This window comes from Haemaphysalis longicornis, unplaced genomic scaffold (genome assembly GCF_048455015.1).
Source record: "Haemaphysalis longicornis isolate Haplotype H1 unplaced genomic scaffold, Haemaphysalis longicornis Haplotype H1 scaffold_2, whole genome shotgun sequence".
In the NCBI taxonomy this organism is placed as follows: domain Eukaryota; kingdom Metazoa; phylum Arthropoda; class Arachnida; order Ixodida; family Ixodidae; genus Haemaphysalis; species Haemaphysalis longicornis.
The window spans coordinates 26,743,690-26,770,719 of NW_027526295.1; the positions used below are offsets into that span (position 1 = coordinate 26,743,690).

The 27,030-nt window shown below is 49.4% G+C and overlaps 1 protein-coding gene across 1 annotated transcript; it reads right to left on the minus strand.

Moving 5' to 3' along the window:
* Window positions 1-1,877: 1,877 nt before the first annotated feature.
* LOC144167879 (uncharacterized) lies at window positions 1,878-18,278 on the minus strand. The gene is made up of 6 exons (XM_077697023.1): window positions 17,935-18,278; window positions 13,886-14,066; window positions 11,464-11,742; window positions 5,421-5,719; window positions 4,605-4,758; window positions 1,878-3,332 (listed from the first exon to the last, which is right to left on the minus strand). The coding sequence occupies exons 1-6, from the start codon at window positions 18,276-18,278 to the stop codon at window positions 3,015-3,017; spliced, it is 1,575 nt and encodes a 524-aa protein (XP_077553149.1). The 3' UTR covers window positions 1,878-3,014.
* Window positions 18,279-27,030: the final 8,752 nt, after the last annotated feature.

A 27,030-nucleotide genomic window follows, 5' to 3' on the forward strand; every position in this document is an offset into this window, starting at 1 on the left:
AGCATGCTCACGTTGTCTTTTTGAAGCGTCGACTTTCTTTTTTTTAGGTTTGTACGGCATTATTCTTCCTCGGTTCATGCCGCGTTAACGAAAAAACCCGTGCACGAACTGCCCTAAACAGGTGAAATACCCGCAGAGGTTAACTTCGGAACTACCTGTCGTAGCACAACTTCTTCGTTCACAAATTTCTCAACTTCTTATACTGTTATAGTGGGAAGACGCGCTGTTTGTGTGTATGAGTGTTAGGGAACATGCTGCTCTCATTGTTTGGGACTGACATGAGGTACGGTCCTAGGAAGCCCACACAAGTCGTTGAAACTGTCACGACGGTGCACGCAAGTGCTGCAGGGCACCTCCCGGACTCGTGGAGTACCACGACGTTTAACACGGTTGAAATTCGACGTAGCTTCGTACGAAGGGCGCCGCGTCATACGAGAGGCACGGCAGGTTGTACTTTCCTTTTATATCCCCGCATAGAATGACAGACACGCAGTGTCAGCCAAAAAAGAATAAACTAGTGTCAAATGGCACGCTGTCTTGAAAGGACGCATGGCAGGAAATCAGAGGGTTGGAGGGATCGCTGCCCAGATTTAAAGTTCAAAGGTCATGTGATTTGTTTCAAAATCGTTTGTCGAACACGAATGCCTCTATGCAGGCTGAACATTCTAATGCTATTGGCGGTGCAGATGTTCCAGTGCCGCCCCTTGGCTCTGACGTCGGCATAGGGACTCCCGCCCCTGTCGTCTGCTACACTCGCGTCGCTGCTGCACTTCCGCCGCTGTCGTCCGCTGGTGAGGGGCAGCAGTGTCTGTGCTAGTAATCGCCCGCTTTCATGCTTCAGGCCATTAAGAAGCACATTTCCCGTTTTTCGGTACGTTTGAAAGTTTCTGACTTCTCAGAATAATTTCTAGCTACACACCGCACAAGTTTGCAACACTCCAGGAGAGAGAGAACACCTTTCCTAGCGCATCGCTGAGAAGATCGCGTGTAACTCGTTCTTTCTAGCTTATATGCTACGTTCAATGCTCAGAGCTCCTGGAAAAGTATTTAAAATGCGTAGGCTACCCTAAAGTATTTTTGAGATGCACTTATGAAGACTCAACAGTTTAATGCTACGCACCAAGCATCGGGTCGCACGCGCGCATCCCACAGCAGGTAATAAAACGGCTGTCTTCTGTTTCTTTCGTTTTCGTTGACTTGTTTCCGCTTAGTTTTTTCTGTGCCCAATGCATCAGTTTTCTGCACCATCACAAACGTCTTATTAGGAGGTTTTTGGATGTTTGGGAGGCTCCCAAAGTTCTTGTGCGATATTTTCTTCAGGCTATATAACATACATTCCCTTCTTCACAATTTTTTTATTGTGGTTGCGGGCAAGAAGGTGCATATGCGCAGCGTGCGTTGTTCGTTCACATGAAAATGCAATGAGGTTTGTGGTACAGCACCGTGAAACGGCGCAGACAACGTTGTCGAATAGTCGATGGTGGCTTTTGTTCCCCGGATTTCTATCGTAACCATCGTTATCGTAACGAACTGAATCTCGACCCGCAACGACGTGATTACAGTGTTGAATGCATGACATACTCGCTGACGAACGCAATAGATTGTATACGGGCCGGTTTTCAGTGCAACAAAAACCGAAATCGATGAATATGTCCAAGCAGCTCTTTATTATTTCCCCCTTCAGGAGTAAAAAAAATCCTGGCCTTTGATGAATTGAAAAAAATTATTCTTACTCTTGTCCTGGACTGAGGCGCCTGCCCACTAATCAACTCGGTTTTACAGTTGAATAAAGTTTTCTCCTCCAGCAGCTCCTCCCTTCTTGAGTGCAGTTTTACTATAACGCGTATCTGAATATTGGGAAGGTATAGCTAAGGAAAATGTACTGAAATCTCTATCGAGGTTTGAAGCAGCATAGTGTTACTCTATTTTTACCATGTATGCGACTCGTTTTGCTCAATAAGCCTCCATACTGGTTATAAGCACGGTAAAAAACCAGCACTCGCCTATTCACACCGTAGGTTATTTGGAACTCAACTCAACTTACAACTTTTGCGCCGCATACTGCATGTCGGCATACTTTCATGCCAAGACAACGTAAAGTGATGTGATGCAATACCTTGGAGTGTTCAGCAAGTTTGCAAAAACCTTTACCTTCCATACGATTACTGGGAATCTTAATGCCTTCTGCCAAAGCCGACATCCCCGAAGGCCTGGAATTTGTTTTGTCTTGCATTTCCGGTGTTCGGTTGTTAGACTGATTGTTCCCTTTGTTCGAGAGATTTCTCGATACACCGAAGCTGACGCCTAGTTCCGACTCTCTGCGCTCCGCCCAGGCCTGGCTTCGCAGGAATGGAGCGACGCCGGCAATGTTTCTCCCAGAGCGGTATGAAAAGCCTGCTACCGCGCCTTCACCTAGTGTATGCGGTTTTATGTCTTTTATTATGATAAAAAGTTCCGCATACGCAAAATCTGGTGCGGACAAGCATGAAACGTTAACCGCGCACAAAGAAACAGCCCGGAGAGCGAACCCAAGTGAAGCAGACGACAAATGCGCGAATCCCTATGCCGACGTAACGGTGACGCGCTTCGCAGCGCCGCCCGTGGTCCCGCTCACCGCCAATTGACGCTATTCAATAGCTATCCAAAAGGCTCAAAAAGACTGAGTTATGCTTGTCTCGTCATACTGCCCGCAGGTAGCGGTGAAACATGGTGAAATCATGCTGTCTTCTTAGCGCATCACCAGGACCAGGTACTGGAAAAAATCCTGCAGAAAAATGTGCGTGTTTTAAGGTGCCTATTATTTGGTGCGTCATAGGAATTCAGAATGGAGTATAACTGGCATTAACCCCTGGTTATTCAAAAATATATGTACGTAGGTTCATGTCAAAGAAGAATTTCCTACATATTCATGTTTATTAACCCTACCAGGTTCTAGCATATCATTGCGATGGCATGTTGACTTGAACCTTGGGGCCTACAAAAAGTGAGAATAGGATATTCAACTGATTTTTTTGTCATTTATAAGATGACCTCTTTTTCTTCACCCGGTTCTTGGTAGCTCGGCCATCATGGTTTTGAGCCCTTATCGACACCTTTTCGGATCCTTCACTGTCCGTGTCAGGGACGCAGGCGGAACGGCACTGCTCTGCGGTCGCGAAACGATTGGACCCGACGAGACAGCGCCGAGCCAAGAGCACAGTCCCCGAGGCTCGCAGGCAGCGGACGCGGCCGTCTTCACTGGAGACGTGGGCGAAGAAGGGGTAGACCGCTGGCTGCCGGCGCCGACAGGGCTCTGATCGGGGCCGGCCGCACGATTGCTTCTTCTTGGACTTCTGCAACAGTACGGGGACACCGGGTTGTAATACTGAGCAAGTTGTAACAACCGATGAAAAATTCACAGACGCTCCCATACGCAGCCCACAGACGCTCCAATGCAGACGCTCCCATACAGCACAAGCTAAACCGAAACAGTATATTATATAGACTACGGCTAGGTAATGGCGGTGGTTCTACTAATGCAATAACGCGGGTAGAGCGTGCCCTTCTGCCACAGGTACTATGCATCTCCTACATCCTCAGTTAAGAATTCGTAGAGGTGTTCATTTGTGTCGTGGGTGCGTAGATGGGGGGGGGGAGGCGGAGGGGGGACTCCGAAGCAGAAACAACGTACTCTTCAAAGGACACTGCAACACTTTTGATAAACGCTTTCACTCTTTCTCTTGCGTATCGAAGCATTGCAAAAGATACAGTTATCGCCAGCACGGAGCGGCACTGCGTGATTTGCTTGTCGCACCAGATACGCATTCCGTTTCTGCTTTGTTTTTGCGGCTTTATTTTTATAGTTGCTATCGAAAAGCGTGCATTGTAACAACTGAAGGAAAACCGGCCAACAGCCGCTACATGGCCTCAGTGACGCAATTCGCGCCGTCGAATAGCGTCAAGACCGGGGAAAAAAGAACGATCTTTTGAGCGAGTTTCCAAGTTATCTGGTGGGCATAGATCACTAATTCTCGCCGGTGTGTTTCACATTTAAGCGCGCCTTCTTAACAGTTTGCCGGTTTATGCGTGCGCAGGCCGGAAGCAGAGGGAAGGGAAACGTGCCCGCGCATCTATAGGTTCCACCGTCCAAGTGGTTTCATTGGTTTCATTCTCCGCGCTTTATCGTCCCGCCCCCTATAGGCGGGGAGGTTTAAACTTTCAGGTCGAACGGCCCCATGGGACCTGTACGGTGTACTCAGTGGTCGAGCTGACTGGATTGGTGTGTTACACATGAAGTAAGGTGCGGACGACGAGGGAGGGAAACATACAGCCCATGTTCGCCCGATAGAATATAGGTCGAGTCCGTTCAAGTTTCATTTTGCGAATTGGCTGGGAAGTTTGCTCAATTGAAAGGTACGAAGAAACGTGTTGTTTCGTGCACTCCGTGAAATGCGTGCAGCTGTTCACGTCATCCATCTTCACAGAGTGGAAGGGCACTAATTTTTTGTTGGCGCGCACTCCCAACGCCTGCTTGTGGACTACTTGCCTTCTCGCCACTTTCCGCTTCCCATTCCGCTGAAGAAAACGTAATTGGTTGCTATTTGCACAATTTACGGTCGGCTTACCTTAGTAGCACTTGGACGACGATGAGCGACGCACTCTAGTGAGCATTCCCCCCGCGTACGGAAGAGACGTCCCACCGGACAGCGGCCGCCCGTGTAGTCCCACGAATGGCACCGTCGGCCGTCAAAGAACCACCTCGCCGAACGTTGTTGCTCGCTGCGACGTGGAAATGTTTCATGTGTCCAGTTCTCTGCATAGTTATCGTAGTCCAAACGTTTGCCAAGGCGTACACCTTCCTTCAATGACTGAAAGCAAAATTGCATTGCAAGCCTGCTACAAACTTGCCTTCGAAACGACGCTTTCCGATTTTCGGTGACGGCATGCCTAAGCCCAATTTTACGTGTGCTCTACAACATGGCTAAGGTGCATTATAAGAAATAATAACACTAAAGGCTGATCTTGCCAAGAAAGCGTAGGTTTCTAGTAGCTAGGTTTTAATTCCTCTTACTGTGGCACCTTCCAGCTAACCCGTCAACCACGCTTTTAAACAACATCAGCGTCAGGCTTTGAAAGCTCAAAGTGCAGTTGCCTGTCGTATTGCATGGGTGCCATTGTTACTAGGCCCGCCTGAAACGCCGTCGCGGTTCGCGCTTGGATGTGTGGCACTTCGCTTGCCACCGAGCTGTCGGCTCCGCAAACGCTAAAAGAAATAAAAATGCAACAGCGCGAGCCTGCAGGAATTGTGAGTCGACGACACACAATGGCTGATGCTCACTGCTCAGAGCATCCCAGCCTTTCCGATGTTGGTTTATTTCTCCGCTTTTCCTTTGTTTCTGGAGGGACCGCGTGCAAGAAACGCGGCCGAACATTTATTTTACCTGGGGCACTCCGAGAAGACGGACTTCAGCAAGCACGACGCTGCGGCAGGCTGGCTGCCCTGGCAGCTCCGACGGCAGGCCTCCAGGGACACGAACCGGTTGGGGCTGATGTTGCACAGCTTCGCCTGAGTGCCGACGTCGCCGCCGACGTGGCGGGAAGCTGCTTCGCGCTCCATTGCGTGCTCAGAGGCTGCTGCGACACCGACGCAGGCGGCCCTCTCGCGGTCGTAGTAGAACTCGTGCCGGAGCCGCTGGCAGTACGTGTAGCGCACGGGGCCGCACTGAGCCCTGTTATCTCCCTGTGTGTACACAAGTGGGTGTCTATTTGTTGCAGGTCCTCTCAGTCAGCGGCGCTGTGTTAGGTTAGCTCTCGCCACACAAAATAGTCACGCTAACCGGACTTATTACGGCAATAATGGCCAATTATTTTGCAATTGTGCGACGATGTAAAGAAGGGTCATATTCACTGTTGAACGGACACTGACGTAAATTTGTCAAGCTCCCGTTTTTACTTGCAGTGCGTAGACTGGCCCAAATTAACACACTTTTCATCGTTTATCCAGTTGATAAGTCGGTAATCATTTTATAAAGCCCGAAAAAAGAAAAACTACTATGCGCGGTCTGCGGTGGCCGCACCAACTAAACGCTGTGACGTCGGGAGGATGTTCACCGTGATTGGGCGATGTCAAAGGTTAGTATTAAGTTCTGTAAAACAACATGCTTGACGTCCGGCGTTATCGTTGGATGGCATTCTCGATATCTCAACAATCGCCATACCCCGCTTCTGCCATGTTGTCGGCTGTAAAATGCCTAAAATAAGCCTCCCAGGACGGCTTGGAATCGTAGCAATCACTAGCCGAGGCCTACGCAATAGATAAACACTCTCCGCGTAACCACAGACGCTCAAATGTCATGCGCTTTTCCCCCATATTTGGAGCTCGCCTCACTCATGCCTGTATCGTAAAAAGCGTGTTCGCACCAGCCCAAGGGTCTGCCGATTCTGGCCAGTGTCCACTGCCCGCAAACAGTCAGTGCTTATGGCAACAGCACCCCAACGCGAACTCGCTAGCGCGTCAGTGCCAGTCTGCGTGCGTTCTGCGAACTTGTTCGTGGAGCAGTGAAAGTTACGGCCCAAAAATGGTGAACTCAGTATAGAAAACATCGGCAGAAAACGAAAAAATCAACTTACAGAAAAAATAATGTGCCCTCCGGAATTTTAACTTGCGACGACTTGCAAAATTACATACTAGCACTCCACACCACTCAACCACGCGCCAGCGCCGCCACAGTTGGAAATATAAGGTATATAATGTATAAACAGTTTACACTCATTTAGTTTTAGCATTTCCAGCAGCTTAGGTGACTATTTGTTCTATAGTGCTCGTGCAGTAAGCGTCCCCTTAATTTCTACATAATCTCACGTCTAGCAATTGCATCTCTTAGACGGAAAAGCGTTCGCAGATACGTAGTCATGATGCTGACCGATGTGGTTGTTCACCCAGCGCGAAAAAGTGCTTCATGCTCCCTAGTTTTACGCTGTACGGTAAGCGTTTCGGTTGATTTTATTTCCTTAGTATACCTATATTGACTTCACTGACTTCTCCCGCCTTCAAGTGGCCTTCAAGTAGCGTACCAGTCAGCGAAGCGTCGCATATGCGCTTGTGCAGCGCTTGTGTGGAGCGACCGGGACTCGGGGCTTGATACAGTCTAACAAATTAACAAAGTAAAGAAAGGCACATTCTTCCATTACCAAACGTGTCGTGGCTAAGTTTCAACTGAGCGAACGAATTACGACTACCCGTCGGCGGCCGGCGAACTAAACGCTGGGCCGACTACTCTGTCAGAAGGTCGGCGAGCAGTGCAGTAGCGCAGTCAAGCCAAGTCATCTCCTCCTGACGTCAAACGAAAACGCCAGAGAAAATGGACGAGGATGCAGAGAGTAGGACAGTATTTTGGAATTTATTTTTCTACTAAATAAATTCCCGTGAACGCGCTCAGAATCACCGAAACATGGCCTATGGACTCCGGACTACAATTAGCGATAGAAATCCCGCAATGTTTACAAATCACTTCAGTGTCCCTTTAAGGAGGCCATGAATCCTGTCGCTCCACAAAGAAAACCGCCTTGTCACAATAACTCATGCCAACTTTTACGTGGACTTCACTGGAATATTTTACATACTGGCAAAAACAAAAAGATTTTGACTTACAAGAAGCTTTTCAGCACTTGTGACTGACCCAAATTAGCGGTTGTCCAAATTATCTGATTGTTGAAATACCTTTACGGCGCAGCCCTTTGGCGGCCATCTCTGGGTGAGCCGCGTTGTCGGCGTAACTGAGTGAACGATGGCAAGACGGACGATTGAAAGAAAAAGCGAACGATTAAAGAAAGCGAAGGAATAGAGTGTCACGAAATTGGGACAGTAGAGCGGTTCGACGTTGCAAAGCGAGCCAGCGCTCTACAGAAGTGTGCGGTGGGGAAGGGGAGGGGGCAGTATGCTGTTACCGCACGAGGCGCTCGACGGCGAGACGTTTGGCTAAAACGTGAAGGGGACGTGAGCGTGACTATGATGTGCGTTCGCTTAAGACGCCTTTCATGGTCCCTTCCTGAGACACACTTCGCGCCGCTGACGCAGAGGCTCATCATCGCTGCCGCCGAGGGAAGCCACGAGTGAGTGCTGCCACAGCGCACTGCTGCTGCGCCCAAATATCGCATTAGGGAGTGTCGTAATCACCAGCCAAGTTCTTTAATCTTGAAACTGCAGCTCATTTCATGTCAAATAAAACGAATGACGGTATTTTCCCGCGATGACGTGGTTACGAATGGGTACAGTAAACTGACGAGAGGTAAATGAAAAGGAGTCACAAGCCGACGTTAAAAGCAAATTTACGAGCTGCAGTCAGGCTGCGCCATCTCTTGAGGGGAGCTCGCAAAAAGGTGGCAGCTTGTGAGTTCTACACTGGGAAATAATTGCACCCGTCACTTTCTACAAAGGCTTGAGGGATTGATGCGCAAGACGTTCATTTCTAGCAACTTTCACCCCTCTAAGCAAGAAAAAAGAACATGGCTTTAAATCGAGTGTGGCGTAAGAAAGACACCTCGAACCAGTTCATCTTCGAGCCTCCGGACTATAGCTTTTTCTACAACAAACGCCCGGTAATTTTCTTTAGTTTACTTCCCACTTAGATATATGGTATTCCCAAGTTCTCTTCCCCGCTACTACTCATCACTTTTCCATATCGCTTTTTTCCCTCGATAATTTGCTGAAGCGCTTGAATATTATACTGCACTGACTGTTCAAAAAAGACAAAAACGAATAAAATAGACAGCCGCTGTACGAGAAGGAAAATATCAATCAATTTATCAATGCGTGTAAATCCGACAATGAACACAGTAAAACATGACAAAACATGACTGTGCCAACTGGATTTTGAACTTTACGTTGGCTGCAGTTAGATGTGAGGTACACTTAAATAAACTTGTCAAAAAGATCGTTGCGCGCCCTCCTGGTCTGTAACTGATGTGATTCGGTAATTACTTCCGCTCTTACAGCGCTTGCACTTGCTACGCCAGAACACACTTGCTACACTTGCTGCCCCGCTACACCAGAACTCCCTATTGTAGAATTGCGTAACCTGATATGGCTTAACGGGAAGGCGCCGATTCGGCGAGAATGCATGCTTTCCAGCGGTTATCGACAGGGCACACAAATAGGCACCTTCAACTCTATCGCCTCTCAGTGCGCATTAAGCGTCGCGCCGTGTTCATAAGTTGTAAGATGGACCTACAGAAGGTCACTCACCCGCTCGTAAGAATGAGCGCACGGGCTGGCTCTTAACTGTGTCCCGTTCACAGAATTTCGGCCGACAATTTTTGCAGCGTCTTCTTAATCACCTCTTGTTTGCACCGCTTGCAACGGCCATGTTCGTTGCGAACCATGCACCCTAGAGAGATGTTTTGGTTATGGTGCCACCACTGGCGCCGGGGACATGAAAGCCAAAATCTAGCGGGAAATCCGGGAGAACGGGAATGGTGGCACGGATGCGACTTCCCCGCTTGGGCTCAATATTCCGCCTTGCGCAAGCAGAGCTTCTGCAACTTCGCACAACCCTAGAAGCTGACGCTACTCGTGGCGTGAAGCCGGGACCATCTGAGAATGTTTTGAAAGCGTCAGAGCGACTTCCACAAAAAAACATGCGTACACAAAAGGCACTTGGCCGATGCGACCTTCGTAACAGATCTACGCAGATGTGCATGAGCGCAGATGAGCACAGCACATAGACGAACGCTTTTTCTGTCTTTTTCTTGATCAACATCTGTGAAATCGCGTAACTACCGAAGTCGAACAATTGAAATAAACTTATTTGGTGGAAACCTCGCTCCATTTCTTCTAATGGCTCTTTGGCATTCTAATTGCGCCTTAAAAGGCTTTTTAGCTATTCAAAACTGGTATCCCAACCATAGTCAACACGCACGCTTCATGCAGTACGCCACATGGGCTCCACGTGAGTGCACGTTTCTCCATTTAGTTGCAACGTTGCCGTTTTTGTTACTGCTTCTGGTAGGTCAACCGATGTGATTAGTACCGCAAGGCAAGATACCTAATGAAAAGGCATGCTCCTTGCACCCCTGCTTTGTTTACCACGCTTGTTTATTTCCCATAGATAACTTCAATGTGCCGGAAATACTACCGACGCTTTATTCAACGAGAGATTGAACAAGCGTGTACAAGCACATTTCTTGTTCTTTTCTCATATTTTTATGAGTTGTGCGCAAGCCAGGTAGTATCCTAAAAGTTAGGTTCGTTTTCCTTTAACGTGCCTACTTTGCAAGATACAACTGTGAAGGTGGCGCGGAAGACGAGCGATTCCTGGCGGCTGCAGTTTTTTCGATCATCGCGGTTTTGCGCACAACGATGTGTAAGAGTTGTCTGTATAAAATATTTTTGAAACGACAGCTAAACCAGAATAGCAGTCAGTTCAAACCAAACTCTGCGTTGTGTAGTGAGCAAAAAAACCCACAAAATTTTGAATTCGGACCAGACGCCAGATTGTTCTCACTATGACACCCCTTCTTTTCGTATCTGCAAGTGAGCAACACAAAATCTCTGCTTCTTGTACTGTAACTATTAAAGGATCTGGATTGTGCCGAGCCATGTACTACATACCATTTTGTAACCAACCTGATCTTATTAACAGCATATGAATAAGTATTCCCGGTTGGTCGCTGCAACTATGCAACCCGCCTAGAACAACCGACCGGTCCGATGTCGGCACATGATACTGGCAAGACAACGTATCTAACGCCTAATCTACATTGACCTCCTGATTGCAGAGAACAACAAATATTGATTCCAAACTTACTCACAGCAAGAAACACTGCAGATTTTAGCATTTACGGAATCGACGTTTAGTAACCACGAAACTTCCACACATCCGCACCAGGACTGATGTGTTGTAGCTTGCGCACTCCTCAAGGGTGAACGGCTGCCGCTAATAATAATACTGTTACTTTGTGCAGCAGAGCCGAAGGTCGCGGGTTTGATTCCTGGCCGCGGCGGCCGCTTTTCTGGTGCAGCCGAAAAGAAAAAAAACGCCCGTGTGGTCGAGATTTCGGCGCACGTTGAAGCTCCGCAGGTGGCCAAAATTAATCCGGAGCCCTCCACTACGGCGGGCCTCATCTCCTGTGTCGCGTCGGCGCGTTAAAACTCAATCAATCAATGTTGCTGTTGCCCCGATTCCCTTAATATTACTGTCTTTTCTGGGGCTTCGGGATGCGCACTTGTTAAACACAAGTACAAATGGATTGCTTTATCAGTATAGCAACAAGTTTCCCGACCCACCAATAAAACCAGTCTTGCCTTATACCCTTGGGAAACCAGGAGCATCGTTCTTGGCACGGTCGATGCGAGAAGCTGTATAAACATGGTTTAAACAGCAACCATCCCGCCTTCTTCCAGTTCTGACACGCCTACTCAACTGACAATCAGGCGATTCTTTATTTAAAATAACGGGCACTCAAAGTTAGGAGATGAGAACCCACCGCGTCCTTCACTCCTGCGTCACTTGCTGGTCCGCCCTGCACAGCTCCAGTGGCCATCGTTGAAGTAAAGTCGGTCCGGCCGCTTTTCCTGGAGGTCGATGACTTCGCTGACGTTTCAGCTGGACTTGCGGTACTGCCGGCCGCCACCACGGAGCTTGCGCTGGCCGCCAAGGAAATGCCCGTCTGGCTGGAGGCAGTCGTCGCCTCGCTGGCCATGACCCTCAGGACATTCGCCTGACCTGCCTTCATTCTAAGAGCCGCAACGTACTTGCGGTCCACCTGCATTTGAATACGTACTGTGGCACGGGTGACATGTGAAGCGTTGGTACGGCTGTCAACGCCCTCAATAGCCGTGAAATCAAGAAGTGGGTTAGAGAATGAATGCAATCTCTGCTCCGGCTTTGCTAGATGTTTTTACTGGAAGTTGTTCTTAAGCCTTTTATAAACAGAATATAGTTAGAAAAGAATTGCTCAGCCCCCTTCTCCCGCAACCTACGTGTGCTCCAAGGGACTCATTATATATTTTTCAAGTGACAGGTACTGGCGTCCAAAAACCCGTCTCATTGCTCTACTTTTAAATCAACGAATAAATACATTCAAGCAAGGAGCAGGACGTAAAAAAGGCAGGAATAAAAACAATCAAAAATATTTTGCCCTGGAATAAGAGGCATTCCATAAGGGGAATAAATATTAGGTTTTTATCTCCAAGTATCCCATGACAACTACTCGCATTCTGAGTCCTTCGAAAATCACGGGGATGCTTGGAACTTTGAAACGGTGTGGAGGTCTTGTTATATCATATATTTTGTTTGACATTTCGGCGAACGTTAAAAGTCTCCAGATGGTCAAAAATAATCTGGAGCCATCCACTACGGCGCGCCTCATCGCCTGTGCAGCGTCGGCGCGTTAAGCCTCATAATAACCCACTCAATACCATCTGTTTGTCTGCTGTTGACCTTTCTGTTGAACTCTGCCGCCACCGCCTTTACCATATGGCCTGCCACCTCAGAGGGCCTCCTTTTCGCCGTCTCGGTACCGTCACCTGTCAAGACTGCTCGTATTGCACATGCGTTAGTGGCTTACCCTCGTTTCGAGCTCGTGTTTCCATTTCCCGCGCGCTGCGTCGGGAAACGGAAACAGAGCCCTCAGAGCCATTTTTCGAAGGCCTGTTCCGACAGACTTCCGGCACTTTACCGGCGCACGATCACCGTCTCGCGCTTAGATTTTTTGTGGGCTTCTGTGTATACCTCAGGGATATTTTTTGTGCTTCACGGGCTCCTTTAAAGAAAAATCTAATGCTCTCGCATTAATTTCCTGACCGCGGAAAAATCGGTTGTTTTTAGGTAGTCCGAGAAATATTTGTTTCCTGCCACAAAAAATTACCGATGCTAATGTGTAAGCTATCAGATGATAGAAGAAGGATAGGGTTTTCCAACATGGTTAATATAAAACAACAGATTTATTACTAATATTAGCAAAAAATTATCAAAAAGAAATAACGAAAAAAACTGCGAGAACATCAATGCTACTTTGCACAGGGTAAACAAAAGAATCGAAACATACACTTTGAGTACAAGGCCCTTATAGAATATTACTGAAAATACGAAGTCTCCAAGTACAAACGTTACTTGCATACATACAAAACTAAGCACTAGTGCCTATCATGCAACCGCGCGAAACCGTTTCTCCTTGTTGGGTTAAACAAAGGTTGGCCCCACTCTGTGCTTCCGGCGCCAAGTGGTGCAGCCCGAACGAAGCCGACACCTTTCAAATAAGACGGTGACCTTTTGAACAGGGTGGATTTGTTTGCATCAACGCTTCAGCGATAGAACGACCCGAGGATAAAGCGAAACTTGCCGGCGGATACCTGCTGTCCTTCCGGAGCAGTTTGACTCGGTTTCGCCGTCTGTACTGAAGTCTGACGAATTGACGTCGTCTGACGTGTCTGCGCTGCTACCATAATCCAGAGATTACAGCTCAGATTCATCGGAATCCGTCAAAATTCGCCATTCTCGTAGAGCATCGGCCAGCGACATTGACGCCGTAACGGAAACCACGCGCCCCCGACTGTGAAGGAGCTTTAAAAATTCCCCCCGCGGCGGAGAAAAGAAACTCGAAAGCGAAACTGATGAAATAGTTTCTTTTTCACCCTTTGAATGACGGTAGTTGTTCAGAAGCGCCCGGTGAGCGCCAAAATTTGAATTTGTATTCCTCGATAACATACTATCGATGGGAATAGGCGCGGTAACGAAAGTGCTAAAAGCGTACGGCTGGCCATCTTAGTGACAGGTACACACGCGATGATGTTGTGAAGACTCGTTGCTAAAAGAACGGTAAAACAGCTGTGTAAAAACCATTCCTCGAGCTGCCGCTCCACTACAATAAATGGCTGAGCCAGCCTCGCAGCAAACTTCTTCCCTACCAGATCAGCTGCCACGCAGGCGACGATGAACACTCCCAGCGTGCCCAGGAGCAGCACTGTCTGGTACCTCCGCCAGCAGGGCTGCGGTTCCTCGTCGCGGGGACAACTGGCTTCTTCCGCGCGCCTTCGGGCACCGCGGGTCCTTCCACACGGACCGCGCGCACTCTGCTGTCCGGTGGCCCTGGATCGGGAGATGAAGGCACTGCTTTTGCTCCTGTCGTCAACGAAGCGTTTCTTCACTGCGCTGTCAAAGCTGCGACCATGTAGTTCTGGATACCGCCTAGGAAAGCGCCCGTGTTACGTGACATCGTCTTGGTAGGCGACCCCGTACCGGTGGGGGGGAGGGGCATCTTCATTACGCGGGACTACACGAAGGAGCGAGAGTGCGGGGGCGACTACATGTTTTGAGCCACTCCAGTTAGCATCTGAATAGTTTTATTCTCTGTCTCTCATCATTTGCGCAATGCAGTCTCCTAAGTTCATGACGAGTCAATAGGCATGGGCGACCAGTAAACTAGAAGTGGACAGCAGGGCTGCCAACCTGTGCAGCCACTTTTCCACCAGCTCTGATAAAGAAATTCCCTATAATTCCTTAGATTTTTGCTGAATGTTGTCATCAGATGTTTTCCCTCAGATAATATGTTTAGCGTTAATCACATGGAGCGGCTTTTGCGAGTGACCCGACGAACGATGCGACGGGGATCTGCAATCGCTCGTCCCAGTCGCTAGCTGTAGCAGCCACATGAGAGTGATCGCGCGAGCGGCGGCAAACGCGATCCCAATACTGCCGCATTTAAAGCGCCCACTACGATTACCGAAATACACAAGACCGCAAGGTTTCTTTATGAGCGCATGAGTGCATGATATATTTGAGCGAGCAAGTTTATAAAATTCATCAGTTACGTTCTTTTAAAATTTACACAAATACTGTCCAACGCAGGAGCGATAGCATTGATAGATGCACATTTATGTGATATAATATCTGCGCTTCATTGAGAAGCTGAAATTAATCGTTATATGAAAGTAAAGTGCTAAAATTAACAAAGGGCACAATTACACGACTCAATGCATAAGACAACGTAGACGCAAAAAATTCTCTAAATATTGACAAATTTCCTTTTTGCCTATAGACGACCCCAATCCCCTCGATCTAGGGAAGTTTCCCTAGAGTTGGCAGCTCTGGTGGGCAGCCCGCTAGGACTACGTTATGTAACAAGCTCAAAAAGTGAGCCGTAGAGAAGAGGTTAACACATGGGGGAAGGGGGGGAGGGCGTGCTTACGGGGGATGTGCTTGCGGACTGACATGCGAAGGGCGCAGCTAACGATAGGGGACCGAAGGATAGGAATAGGTGAGCGGCTGGTGGTGAGGATGAATACGGGGCGCGACGTTGATTGGCTAATCTTCTGTTTCTCTACGGGATACATGGCTGTTGTGTACACGCGATGTCGTAAAGCTACGCGCACACTAGCGTCGAACTTGCCGTGCCGCCTTGACGACGGCCGCCATCGGCGTGGCGCCGCGCCGTCAAGGGGGGGGGGGGGGGGGGGGCGGAGGCAAATCTATAAGAATAGCTAGGAGTGGAGCAAGTAAGCGTAATAAAACAGGCAAGTCGGTTGCTGACAACCGACGCCCCGATTCAAATGGACCGCCAGTAATCATCATCATCATCGGTGAAGGCCACGCCAACTTGCCGTGGCGGCGGTCCCGTGGTTAACCAGTCCTGACGCACGCGCGATCCCGACCGAGATGTTCCCCCGCGCAACGTTTATAGAACCAAGGTCAGTTGTAAAACTTCGAAGTGTTTCCCGGCGCCGCCGCACCAAGCCGCATTGATGGCGCTGCAGTCGCACCCGGCTCCCGCGCGGAGCACCGGGTGGCTGAGGAGGCAGCTGAGGTCAGCACGTTCTGAGGGATACACCTGCCGTTGTGCGGCCAGCGTCTCCGCGCGTGCGTGCTTGCGTGCGCGTGCGTGCGTGCGCACTCCAGTTGTAGATGGTTAGGTGAGCACCATGCCGGCGTGTTGTGTCCCCGGTTGCACGGGTGGTTACAGGGGAAACCAAACCCAAAGGCGCTTTTTCCCGCACTTCAAGTTACTTCGGCCTTCGTGTAGATATATGGTACCGTGCCAATGCGTGTCTCGACCGAAACCTCTCAGCCAAATCGCGCGTGTGGCGTGAATTTTTACCCTGAGGACATAGCAAAGAGCTACACCCACTTCATTAACAGTGAAAAAGTAGAAACTGAGTGAGGAAAGTGGAGCCTCGTCGAAGGAGCCGTCCCGAAAATATTTCCAAACCTGCTTCCTTACCTATCCAAGCCGCCGGCAAATAGAAAGAAATTTCCACGCCGAAACATGCAGATTGTTGCACAGACCTCGTCTGCACAGAAAGCCAAAACAAGCGCTAACGGTGCAGCCGAAGAAAGTGCTGCAAATTTAGACGTGCTGGCAGCGAGCAGTAAACCTTCGTTGAGAAACATGAAGGAGTTCGTTTTCAATTGGCGAGCTGGCGAAAGAATGTTGGCAGAGATTACAATAGAAGTTATGTTGGTTTTTTGTTGTTGTTGTTCTTCAGAAAATAGAGGGATAGCTTCTTTTCGTTTAAAAGTGTTTCAATCGGGGAAGAAGTAACTATTTCGGTCAGCTGCTGTCTCCGCTGCAGTGCCTAGAAGCTCTGTCAATAGCGTAAATACAGTTACTATAATCTCATTTACCGGCACGAAGTAGACGAGATTATAATAGCGGTATTTGCACTATTTACAGAGCTACTAGGCACTGCAGCGGAGACACAGAGATACGGTTTGTGCCGGGCGCACTGCGATCGTCGTCTTCGTCTTGATTCCCTTCTCGGCCCCATCACCACGCGAAGCTGATACTTGACAGCCTATTCTTTTTGCCAAGAGGGATATCCCGTGAAAATATCTCCTTACCTTGAAACTAAAAAAATATCCTCTTTTTGGTTCTTTTATTCAACCGATAAAGCTTTTTTAACGAAATGATGACAATGTTTGCCAGCCTTCACTAATGTCTCTGCATAACGCACCAGCCACATTTCCTGCCTAGAGGGTTAGAATATGCAGCCGCCTCAACAAGAAACGTAAATTATGTAATGTGAAATGGCAGACGATGCTCTAAACGAACGCGGAAGTGCAGCCACAAAGCCGCGCGGCCTTTGAAATGCAAGCGGCTACTGCGCAATGGTTGACGCCGATTGAGCGCCGTAGCTCCGGTGACATGTGGCTAGACTTACCACTTACAAACGTAAATAAAAGGTTATAAACACGGTGATCGGCATATTTCGCGATTAAGCTCGCAACGGCAGTACAGATGCGGCCCGCGCTGCTTTCGCTCGTGCTTCCCCAGCGGCTGAAGGGAGCGGGTTGCGACGGCGACGCCACCTGGCGCTGTGGGTCGCTCGGGCGCCGTATTGCTGACATGGCGGAGGCGGAGAGTTTTAAAACTGACCTTGGTTCTATAAACGTTGCCCCCGCGTTTGCAGACGAAATTTATTCTCACCGAGAACGCCCCTTCTCGATTGGGGAAGTGGGAACAGTTTAGCGCGAAACGTCACCAGCGCGGCATCACACCCGCCATCCCTCATTGGTCTTTCCGCCCTGCGGATCGGCAAAAATGGGTGTCGGCTCCATTCGCCCCCCGGGAACAGAAACCCGCCGCTCTTGGCGAAAACAGGTTTCTAGCGGTGCCGCCGTCCGCAAGTGCGCGCCACCCGGCACGACGTCGCTTCCGTTGCAGCTTCTCGCGCTGCGGTGATTCTACAACTAAGCCCATAACAACTAGCCCCCGCCCCCCTTAAACTTAATCCCCCGCCGTCACGAAAGCTTTTGGCGATATGAAAATTACTCGCTACAACTTTTCCGTACAATTTTTTTTTTAAATCTTCGCATGGATCAAAATTACCACTGCAGAGGATCCGCTACCTTGTTTGTTCTCAGTACCTAGGGATCATTTCTGACCAGTTATTACCGGAGAGAAAGCTGCCTACCACAATTCAGTAAAAATTCCTTCTTTGAGGTAACTGGCTCGACCTACTCTGGCGTGCTCAGCGAGCGTGCGTACCGGTCAGAAACGCCGCTCGTCGTGGCATCAGATGGCGGAGTGCGGCCTCCCCGGTTGCACACGGCGCGGCTGGAGCGTTCCAGGTGTGACGAAGGCTCCCCGCCCTCCACGCGGCCCTGGCTGGCCTCATGCTCCCGCTTCGGTCGCCGCTTCGGAGAGGGCTTTCTCGGCACCTCCCGGTCGGCAGCGTTCGACCGGCGCTTCGGCTGCCTCGACGACGTCGTCCTCCGGGCCTTGTCGCGGGACATGGGGCTGGGTGCCCTCGGCTGCCGCCCGCTGTGCTTGCCGAGGCCTCGGGTTGCACGGGGTGGCTGCATCTTCTTCGTCTGAAAGCCTCTCGCGCAATCACGGGTGCTTCACTGGCACTCGCGCTGTACAAGGACGCATACCCGTTCGGCCAAGGATGAAAGGTGGCCACATGAATGATTTCTGGAGGAATTGCGTCGGGCCCCAGATCCCCTACGCAGGTTCCGCAGGTTCCGCAGACACTCACACACATGCGCGCGCACTTTCACGCACACGCCCACATGTACAAATATTTTCTGCTCAAAATACAAACCACAAAAATAAAAATCTCTACACAAGACCCCTGATATGCTGGGGTGCTCTAGGCTCAGCGACAGCCTACACGCCTGACGTCATGGCACCAAGGTACATTTAAGGGTGGTATCGTTGCGTTTGCTCATGGAGCATCTGCTTTCGGGAATTCTTTTGGACACCGCTACGTTTTTCTACAGCATTCGGCCACAAATATTTTTGAGATTATGTCAACCCACTAAAATCCTGACAACTTTGCAACATCGGATTTTTGCCAAAGAAATCCAAAGGCCGCATACCGTTCACGTCACTCATGAATAAATGAAGGACAGGCTCATCTCAAAAATTATGAGGAGCTTTTAAGAATGAAAGGAAAAAGAAACGCCTATATCATGATGCACAGAGCACTGGCCATATAAGAAATATGAAGTAGTGAGGGGAATCTGGGAGAGTGTAATGGTACCGGCACTCACTTTTTCAAACGCAATAGTATGTGTCAAATCAGACATTCAATCAGGGCTAGCAGTAAATCAGAGGGTGGTAGGACGATTGGCATTTGGAGCCCACAGTAAAACAACAAATGAGGCAGTGCAGGGAGACACGGGATGGGCATCCTTCGAAGTGAGAGAAGCGCAGACCAAAATATGTTTTGATGAGCCACTTAGAAATATTGATGACCGGAGATGGGCAGCCAGAGTGTTGCGATATCTTTACATGAAAGGCATGGACACACAATGGAGGAAAAGAACCAGGAGGCTCAGGACAAAGTATATGGAACCTGGAAGCGCAGGGGAACGGACCAAGGCAATAAAAAATCAAGTGAAAGAGACAGACAACGACTTGGAAAAAAAGGGTGGACCCAAAGAAGTACTTAGATATCTACAGAACCGGGAACGGCGAGATCACGAAGAAAAAGTTATTTGATAACACCAAAGGGAGTGCATTATTTTTTGAAGCCCAGGCGGGTTTCTTGCGGACAAAAACGCTTATCCGCGAGCCGGTACAGAAAGAACTGTGTGCAGTATGCGGCAGGAAGCCAGAAACCATGAGACATATTGCAACGACGTGCAGAAGTATCCGTTGAGTCCTCCGTAAGAAAGACACCGAGCTTCCGGAAGCCCATGGCTGTAAGGTTAACGGAAAAGTGAATTCGACAGCAGTAGAGGTTAATAAAGGAAAATTAGAATGTTAGCGGAAAAAAAGAGCAGAGAATAATCTGGGAAGACATAAGAACAAAGAAGTCAGACGAGCACAAAAATTCCATAAAAGATTCTCCCTTTTTATGCCAGGTTGCTGTACAGTGGCGTTATGACTAACGTCGCCGGGCAACGCCACCCCGTTACAAAGGGGAAGCCGCTAACCATCATCATCATTTGCAAGATTTCAATGTCTAGATGCTTTGCCGAGTACCCCCCACAGCCAGGCCGTGGAACACCCTGCCTTTCTACAAAAATGCAGATATAGCGGAAGTTCCACCTGTAATCGTTATAATAGCGTAAATGGAGATAGTTGGTCGATCAAACTTTGCAAAAAAGTAAGAAAAATACCAAAAAAATACGGGAAATGGCGGACCGTATAACGCCCTGCATTTCCACAATAATGCAGATTTTACTGTAGTTCCCCCTGTAATGGTTATAACGGCGTAAACGGCAATAATTCCTCTAACCAAATTTCGCAAACTAAAAAATAAGAAAAATATCATGCGAAAAAAATGCGGAAAACGGCGAATGATAATGCAGATTTTCCGGAATTTCCACGTCTAATCGCTAAAATAGCCTGAATAGAGATAACTGGTCGAACAAAATTCTGCAAAACGTAAGAAAACAAAAGTTAAGGAAAATGGCGGGCCCTGCATTCATTAATAATGCAGATTCCGCGAAAGCTCCACTTGTAATTATAATACTATTAGCGTAAATGAAGGGAAGTGTTTGAACAGAATTTTGAAAAGCTCAAAAACAAGAAAATATCAAATAAGAAACAGGACATGGCGAGCCGTGTAACGCCTTTCATTTACCATAAATGAAGATTTGGCGCAAGTAACATCTGTACACGTTAATAATATAGTGAATGGCGATAATTGGCTGGACATGACATAGAAAAACGAAAAAAAAATTTTCTGTAATGAACTCGCGCTCAAGACAAGCGGCAAATGAACGCTACACATTAGTAAGCAATTCTATGGATTACTGCTGATATTTTTATGCCTTGGTTCGAACCGGTATGAAGGTTCATTGATCAAAACGTTAACAATTAAGCGCTGTGCCAATAACATGGTCGGTTCAAGCTCGTAGGATTTGCTCGTATACATGGCAGGCGCCATAACCGCTTCATCCACAAAGCAATCGTGGTTCCAACCCCGTCTGATATTTGTAAGTGTGAACCAAATCACAGAGACTTAGGAATGACACACCCATAAAAGGTCAGTATGGAGATTGACTAGTGCTAGTCTGTTTCCATCATTTCGGCAGCTGTGCCGCCATAACATGTTTCCGTCATAGCACACACGCGCGCACCACGCACGCGCGCACACACACACGCATACACACACACTCACTCACACGCACACGCACACCCACATACCCAATCACTCACTAAAGCACTCACTCACACTCACGCACACGCATGCACACGCACACACACGCTCACACACGCACATACATACACACACTCACTCACTCTCTCACACACACAAACACGCACACACACGCACGCACACACTCACTCACTCACTCACACGCACACATACACACACAAACACACACGCGCGCACACACACATGCACACGCACGCACATACACACACACACACATACATACGCACGCACACGCACGCACACTCACTCACTCACTCACTCACTCACACACACACATGCATATACACGCAAACACACGCACGCACACACTCACTACCTCACTCACACGCACATACACTCACACGCACCCACACACGCACTCACTCACCCATAAATACTTAGGTGTTACTTTAGATTCGTCTTTGCACTGGGCCCCTCATATAGAACAACTAAAAAATATATTATTATCTGGCTGTCTCTCTCACCCAACCTTAAACCTCTCACCCAAGCTTAAACGAGTGCTGCGCCTACGAGACCCTCTGCCCTCTACCAAGACTGTTGGCAGAACTTACTACTATTCGGGATAGTCTCCAAGCGCTTGCATCGACAGTAACTCCGGCGTGAAACTGGAAACCTACACGGACTCAACGACAGCGATACGTGATCTACGTCGCGTTGCGCGTAGCACCAGCATGTCGGCACGTATTCACGCGATCCTGGACACATACCCATGCCCTGTGCGTGTTTTGTGGATTTCCCGGGACATGCTTCCTGCCCACACAGCGGCGGATCAGGCCTGTCGTCGTATAGATCTTCCGCGGCCGCTACGACTTCTTCCGGTGTCCACGTTTGAAGAACTGCTGGTGGAAAAAAATTCCCACCTCCCCTCGCGGGAACCCCTGTGTAGATGCGACGCATAGACGGAGCGGCGACGGGACCGCGTTTTATAGCGCGCATAACGTTGAGGGGACTGCGTAAGCCGGTCCCAGTCGATGACGACGTTGGCGTACTTGCAAAGCGGCGTGGACTCTAGGTGTTTGAGCCAAGCGTGGATGTTGCTTCGCCGGAGAACGGCACACCGGTGATATGCGCAGCGCGCCCGAAGGAGAGGAAACCGCGGAAGAGAGAGTACTGCACATGCGCCGGCCCCGGCGCGTCTGCCGCGGCTATGACGCAACACAATTCAACACAATCCACTTTAATCCAATCCAAGCCAAGCCAAGCCAAGCTAATCCAATCCAATCCAATCGAATCCAATCCAATGTCTCTCGCGAGAGAGTGTTCGCTATCGGAGAGGAGAGGGGGTGAGCGGCGGAGAGTGCAGCTGGCGCGGCGAGAAGAATGGGGGAGGGACAAGGGACGCCGACGCCGACGACAACGACGACGACGCCGGAGGGACAAGGCGAGTGAATCAGATGCTCTGCATCTAAAAGGAGAACCTCCGCCGCGCCACGCGTGCTTTACTTCCACCGCGTGGAACTGACCTCCCCAGTGGGCTCGCTCGCTGGGAGGAGGTCCTGCTGCGGAGGCTTCGAGTTGGGGCGGCCTTATCCCCAGCAGTGACCCACGCTTGTCCTCCCCGCTATCACGCACCGTTTGCGGACACCTGTCCCTTTTGCACGGTCGCTGCGTCCTAAGCCGACACGAGCCACCTTCTATAGACCTGTCCTGCCCTTCAAACCTCCCGCCTGCAACACCTCTGGGGCACAGGGCTCCATCCTGGGAGACCCCCTGATCTACAGCGGTGGATATGGGGCCCTCAGTACCGGCCGCTGCTGACTTTTCTGCGTGAAACAAATGTGATGTTGTATATATAACTGTTATGCCGTACGACAAACTCTCGCAAAAAAAATGTGCAGTCTGCATTGAAAAAATACAATTTATACATTACATATCAATGTAGATAAGATGTACCGGTCTGGGAAACAACTTTTGCATACTTTTATAAACCATGATCCGATTGGTTCAATACGGACGGGTTTCATGCATTTCAGATTGGCTCAGCGCTTGCTGTGAAATATAGTTTTGTTTGTTTTGTTTTTTATGACGGATAGTATCCAACTATCCCAATTTTCAGCCCTTTTTCAGAGGCAATGTGCTTCGAACTTCAAAAATTCAGGGAGACACATAAGACCGATTTCTTGGGGGATTGCGAACGCGTGACATGTTGTTTGATGATTTGAGGTCCTCTGGTGTTGAACGGTACGTCTGTCATGAGTATGTCTTCTTCTGTTGCGGGCATGTCTTCGTCAGGAGAGAGATATGTATGCCTGCGGTGCATTCCTGGCGTCATAGCGGCTGCGATGGTGTCCACTGGTTCTGGTTTTAGCTGCGCAAGCCCGGTCCCTTTGTTAGCAGGGCGGCGTTTTGTTTTCCTTTGCATTTTCTTTTGAGGCGTACAGCCGGTAAAAGGCTTGTCCATAACACAGCTTTCGTACTATCAGCCCTGTCCTGCCCCGCCGGAGCGGGATTCGAATAAAACTATTGCGGAATTCAGAAGTCTTAGCCCTTCGCTTTTGCCTCCGACATGTTTGGAACGAGTATGTTCCGGCAGTTTTCGAATGTAGCTGGTTGAAGTTGAAATCGCTGTTATAGACAAGCGTTTTACCGACTGTACTTCCGTGGGCAAACACATATTACAGCTCCGGCTGAAGTAGACGCTTCAGGGTCCATCGGCGTAGATAATGCACTGACAGCAGAGGCGTGACCAGTACTGGGACACGACATCTATGCCAGTGCGGTACGCTTTAATTGCATTTATTTCTCATTCATCTCTCATTCTCATTCATTTCTCATTCTCATTCATCCACTGCGTCGTTTGTGTTTTTTAAAGGGTTTCTTCTTTCTACCCCGGGGGGCAGAAGCGCCAACTACGGGGGGGCAGTGGGGCTCGTGCCCCCCCCCGGACGGCTTTACGGGGGGGCAGAGCCCCCTCCGGCCCCGGCTGAGCATTTTTTTAAGGGCTTGGCTCGGCTCTGCGCCCGTCGACATCGGACAGTTGGCCGTCCTGTCTGGCAACTATTGTTTACAATAGGGGTTGGGATCTTGAAAGACAGTTCCGTCCTCCCGATGGGCAGGGGAAAACGCAGGGCCGTGTCGCTTTTCTTCACGGTGAGTTAGATGTGCTCAGTGTGCGGATTGTTGACAACAATGTAGCGCTGCGCTTGGCTATGGTGGCTAGAAGGGTGGCCCTTCTAGCCACCATAGCTTGGCTTCAGCAGCACGGCAGCAAAGCGACATTTTACGGGAGCATAGGTCGGCGCACTCACTCGTGAGTACACTCATATGTACTCATTTGTACTCAAACTCACGAGTGAGTACAATGATGAGTGAGTACGCACACAGATTAAAAAAGTGGGTATACAGGGGTAAGTCCACTACTCGTGAGTACAGATCTCATGAGTATGAGTGCTCATGAGTACAATACTCATGAGCATGAGTACTCATGAGTATGAGTACTGGTGAGTTTGGTACTCATGAGTACACAGTACTCATGATTACAATACTCATGAATACTGTATTTTCGAGTGCTTGCACTCGTGAGTACAGCAGTGCAAACAAGTTCATCGCAAACTCAAGTCTGGACGCACGTGTACGAGTTTCAGACATTTAGCGGTGGTGCTGTGCTGCTTAACTCTCAAGGATGGTAAAATCAGGCAACGAAAACTGCACCTCCCTCCTTTGCCTGTCCTTGTTTGGCGCTGTTAGCGTTTTTCGGCGGTCGCTCGCTAAAGGGTCGTGGTGAAAAGGGAAAAAGTAGGGGGTTAGGTCCCGGTGGGAAGCGCGGCCACAGTTGCTGTTTCTACGGCACCTGTTGATTGGAACAGTTATTTTTGTTTACAAATGCGCGGCCTGGGAATGCGTAGCTGCTTCGTTCCGCTTGCTTCATTCAAATTGTTTTAGGGGAAGCGATGGGGGCTGCTCACAATGCATGCACTACGCGCACCGAAGTCGCCCTTTTTCAGTCTTAAGCAGTTTCCATAGATGCTCGTTTCCATAGTCGTTTCGTGAGCGGAACCGCCCATTTAAACAGTCACAGTTAGTTTACGTGATTCGCGTCAAATTGACTGCATGGTTTGCGTCAACAACATGGTTTTATTAGGCTCCTGTTTTGAAACGTTTTGCTCAGGTTTGGTAGGACTAAGTCCTGGTGCTGTCCGTTTACAAGTGAGCATATAGCACCAGCGTGCAGGTTGTGGGCTGTTAATCGGACATCATAATGTGCAGTCGAACGCGTGTGACGCCTTGTTTCGCCTCGCATATTTTGTCGAACAGCGCTGGCATCTTGCTGCTGGAGGAGCGTCTTGCTTTCGAATGCAAACCCTATGCGCTGCTTCTTGTTTATGCCACCGTCTAATGATGAAGCTGACGACGACGGTGAATTTCGGTGGTTGTTCTTCCTCTACCTTCATCTGCTGTTTACTGGCGGGGCGACCACTCCTCGCTAGCAACTTGTGCCGAGTTTAAGCTCGCACTGTGGAAGGCCTCGTGAAAGGGCCGTTTTATATGATGAATGCCAACGCCAGACGTTGGGGTTTTACCTTTAGCTCGCGTCTTGGAACGTCTCGTAAAACATGTTGCTTGCCCATAACGACGTCACCGCACTTTTTTATCGATAGCTCTCAGCTATCAGCGCTTCTCGAACCAAGAGCTTCAGATTTCCACTGTGCAACCAACGCACCAACACGGGAATACAGTGACGTCAGTGCAAGCTATCACGCATCCGAAAAGCCTGTCTGCAAACTTTGTTTTCGAGGTAACAAAGCACGCGAGAGCAGTTGGCCAGTGCTGTAACGGCTGCCAAGCACCGGCAGCAACTGGGTGCACTGCGGCCGTCGACTGCGAGCGATACCCGCTCCAAGCCTCCGAAACACATTCTCATACACTGTTGGGACTGGGCCATCCCAGCTCAGTCACTACTGTTGCGACGTTGCCCTGCCCAATCCGCTATCGACGCGGCGCAGACCATAGCGACGAAGTAGCCGAGCTGACGGTTATTTGAAGGAGCATTTATATAGAATATATACAAAGGTAGCGAGAGCGTTACATGGTTAAGACAAGAGCGATAGCACTTCTCAACTCAGGGCCTTCGATGAGATGCTGCCGCACCACTGCTGCTTCCGGGCTGGTTTTATACCCCCATGGTTCCGTTGCAGCCGCGTGCAGTTCCAAAGTCTCCAGTCGGAGCTATCACTGGCCGCATTATGAATCTGGCGAATGGAGGCGAAGCGATTGCGTCAGCCGAGCCGCCACGACCAGGAAAGGGAAGGCGACTCTGCGGCGGCGTCTCCAGGCGCTACTTGCTGCGTGTCTGCGGGGATTAGTTCGTCCCAGGCATGATTTGGTCTAGCCGTCGCGATGGGAAAGGGAGAGCAGACTCGGCGGCTCCTTTCCCGCCAAATCGCGGCTCGTCTGACGCGGGTGGTTTGGCCTAGGCACGAATCAACCCCGCCATCGGCACGTCACCAGGTGCAGCGAATTTGTGTCGGGCGCGCTGGCACAACACACACACGGATACAAAAATAAGTGGTCAAAGTCAGACCCGTTTTGGGGGCTCTTAACGGAAATGAACATAGCAGCGCGTAGCGCCCCTGTCGTGTCCCTTTCTTTTTACCCCAGAACTGCCCATTAAAGAAAAACAAATCAACTCGTTTTTTTGTGCTGATGGTTCAGTCATGCAATATTTTTGAATAAATGTGACCAGTAAAACACATATTCAAAGAAATTTCTACTGGATGCGTCAAACCACTGAAGTTCACGGCTCATAGATTTGCGGGACGTCTTATTTGGGGACACCTCGTAGTTAGCCGACACAATGTAAAAGGCCCTCGCTGCTGCAGGTGCCCCTTATGATGATGATGATGGTGATTAGTGGTAGCCTCTTTGTAGCGGGGTGATGACGTGTCATCTCATAGGGACCCCCCCACCGCTTCCTCCCCCCCTCCCTTCGCCGCTTCGAG

Excerpts from the sequence above, each read along its gene's own strand:
- LOC144167879 (XM_077697023.1), bottom strand. The coding sequence starts at position 18,278 with ATGCAGCCACCCCGTGCAACCCGAGGCCTCGGCAAGCACAGCGGGCGG. Across the intron at positions 5,720-11,463 it reads ACGCAGGAGTGAAGGACGCG|GGAGATAACAGGGCTCAGTG; the intron begins GTGGGTTCTCAT and ends GTGTACACACAG. Across the intron at positions 4,759-5,420 it reads GTCTTCTCGGAGTGCCCCAG|CGAGCAACAACGTTCGGCGA; the intron begins GTAAAATAAATG and ends TCCACGTCGCAG.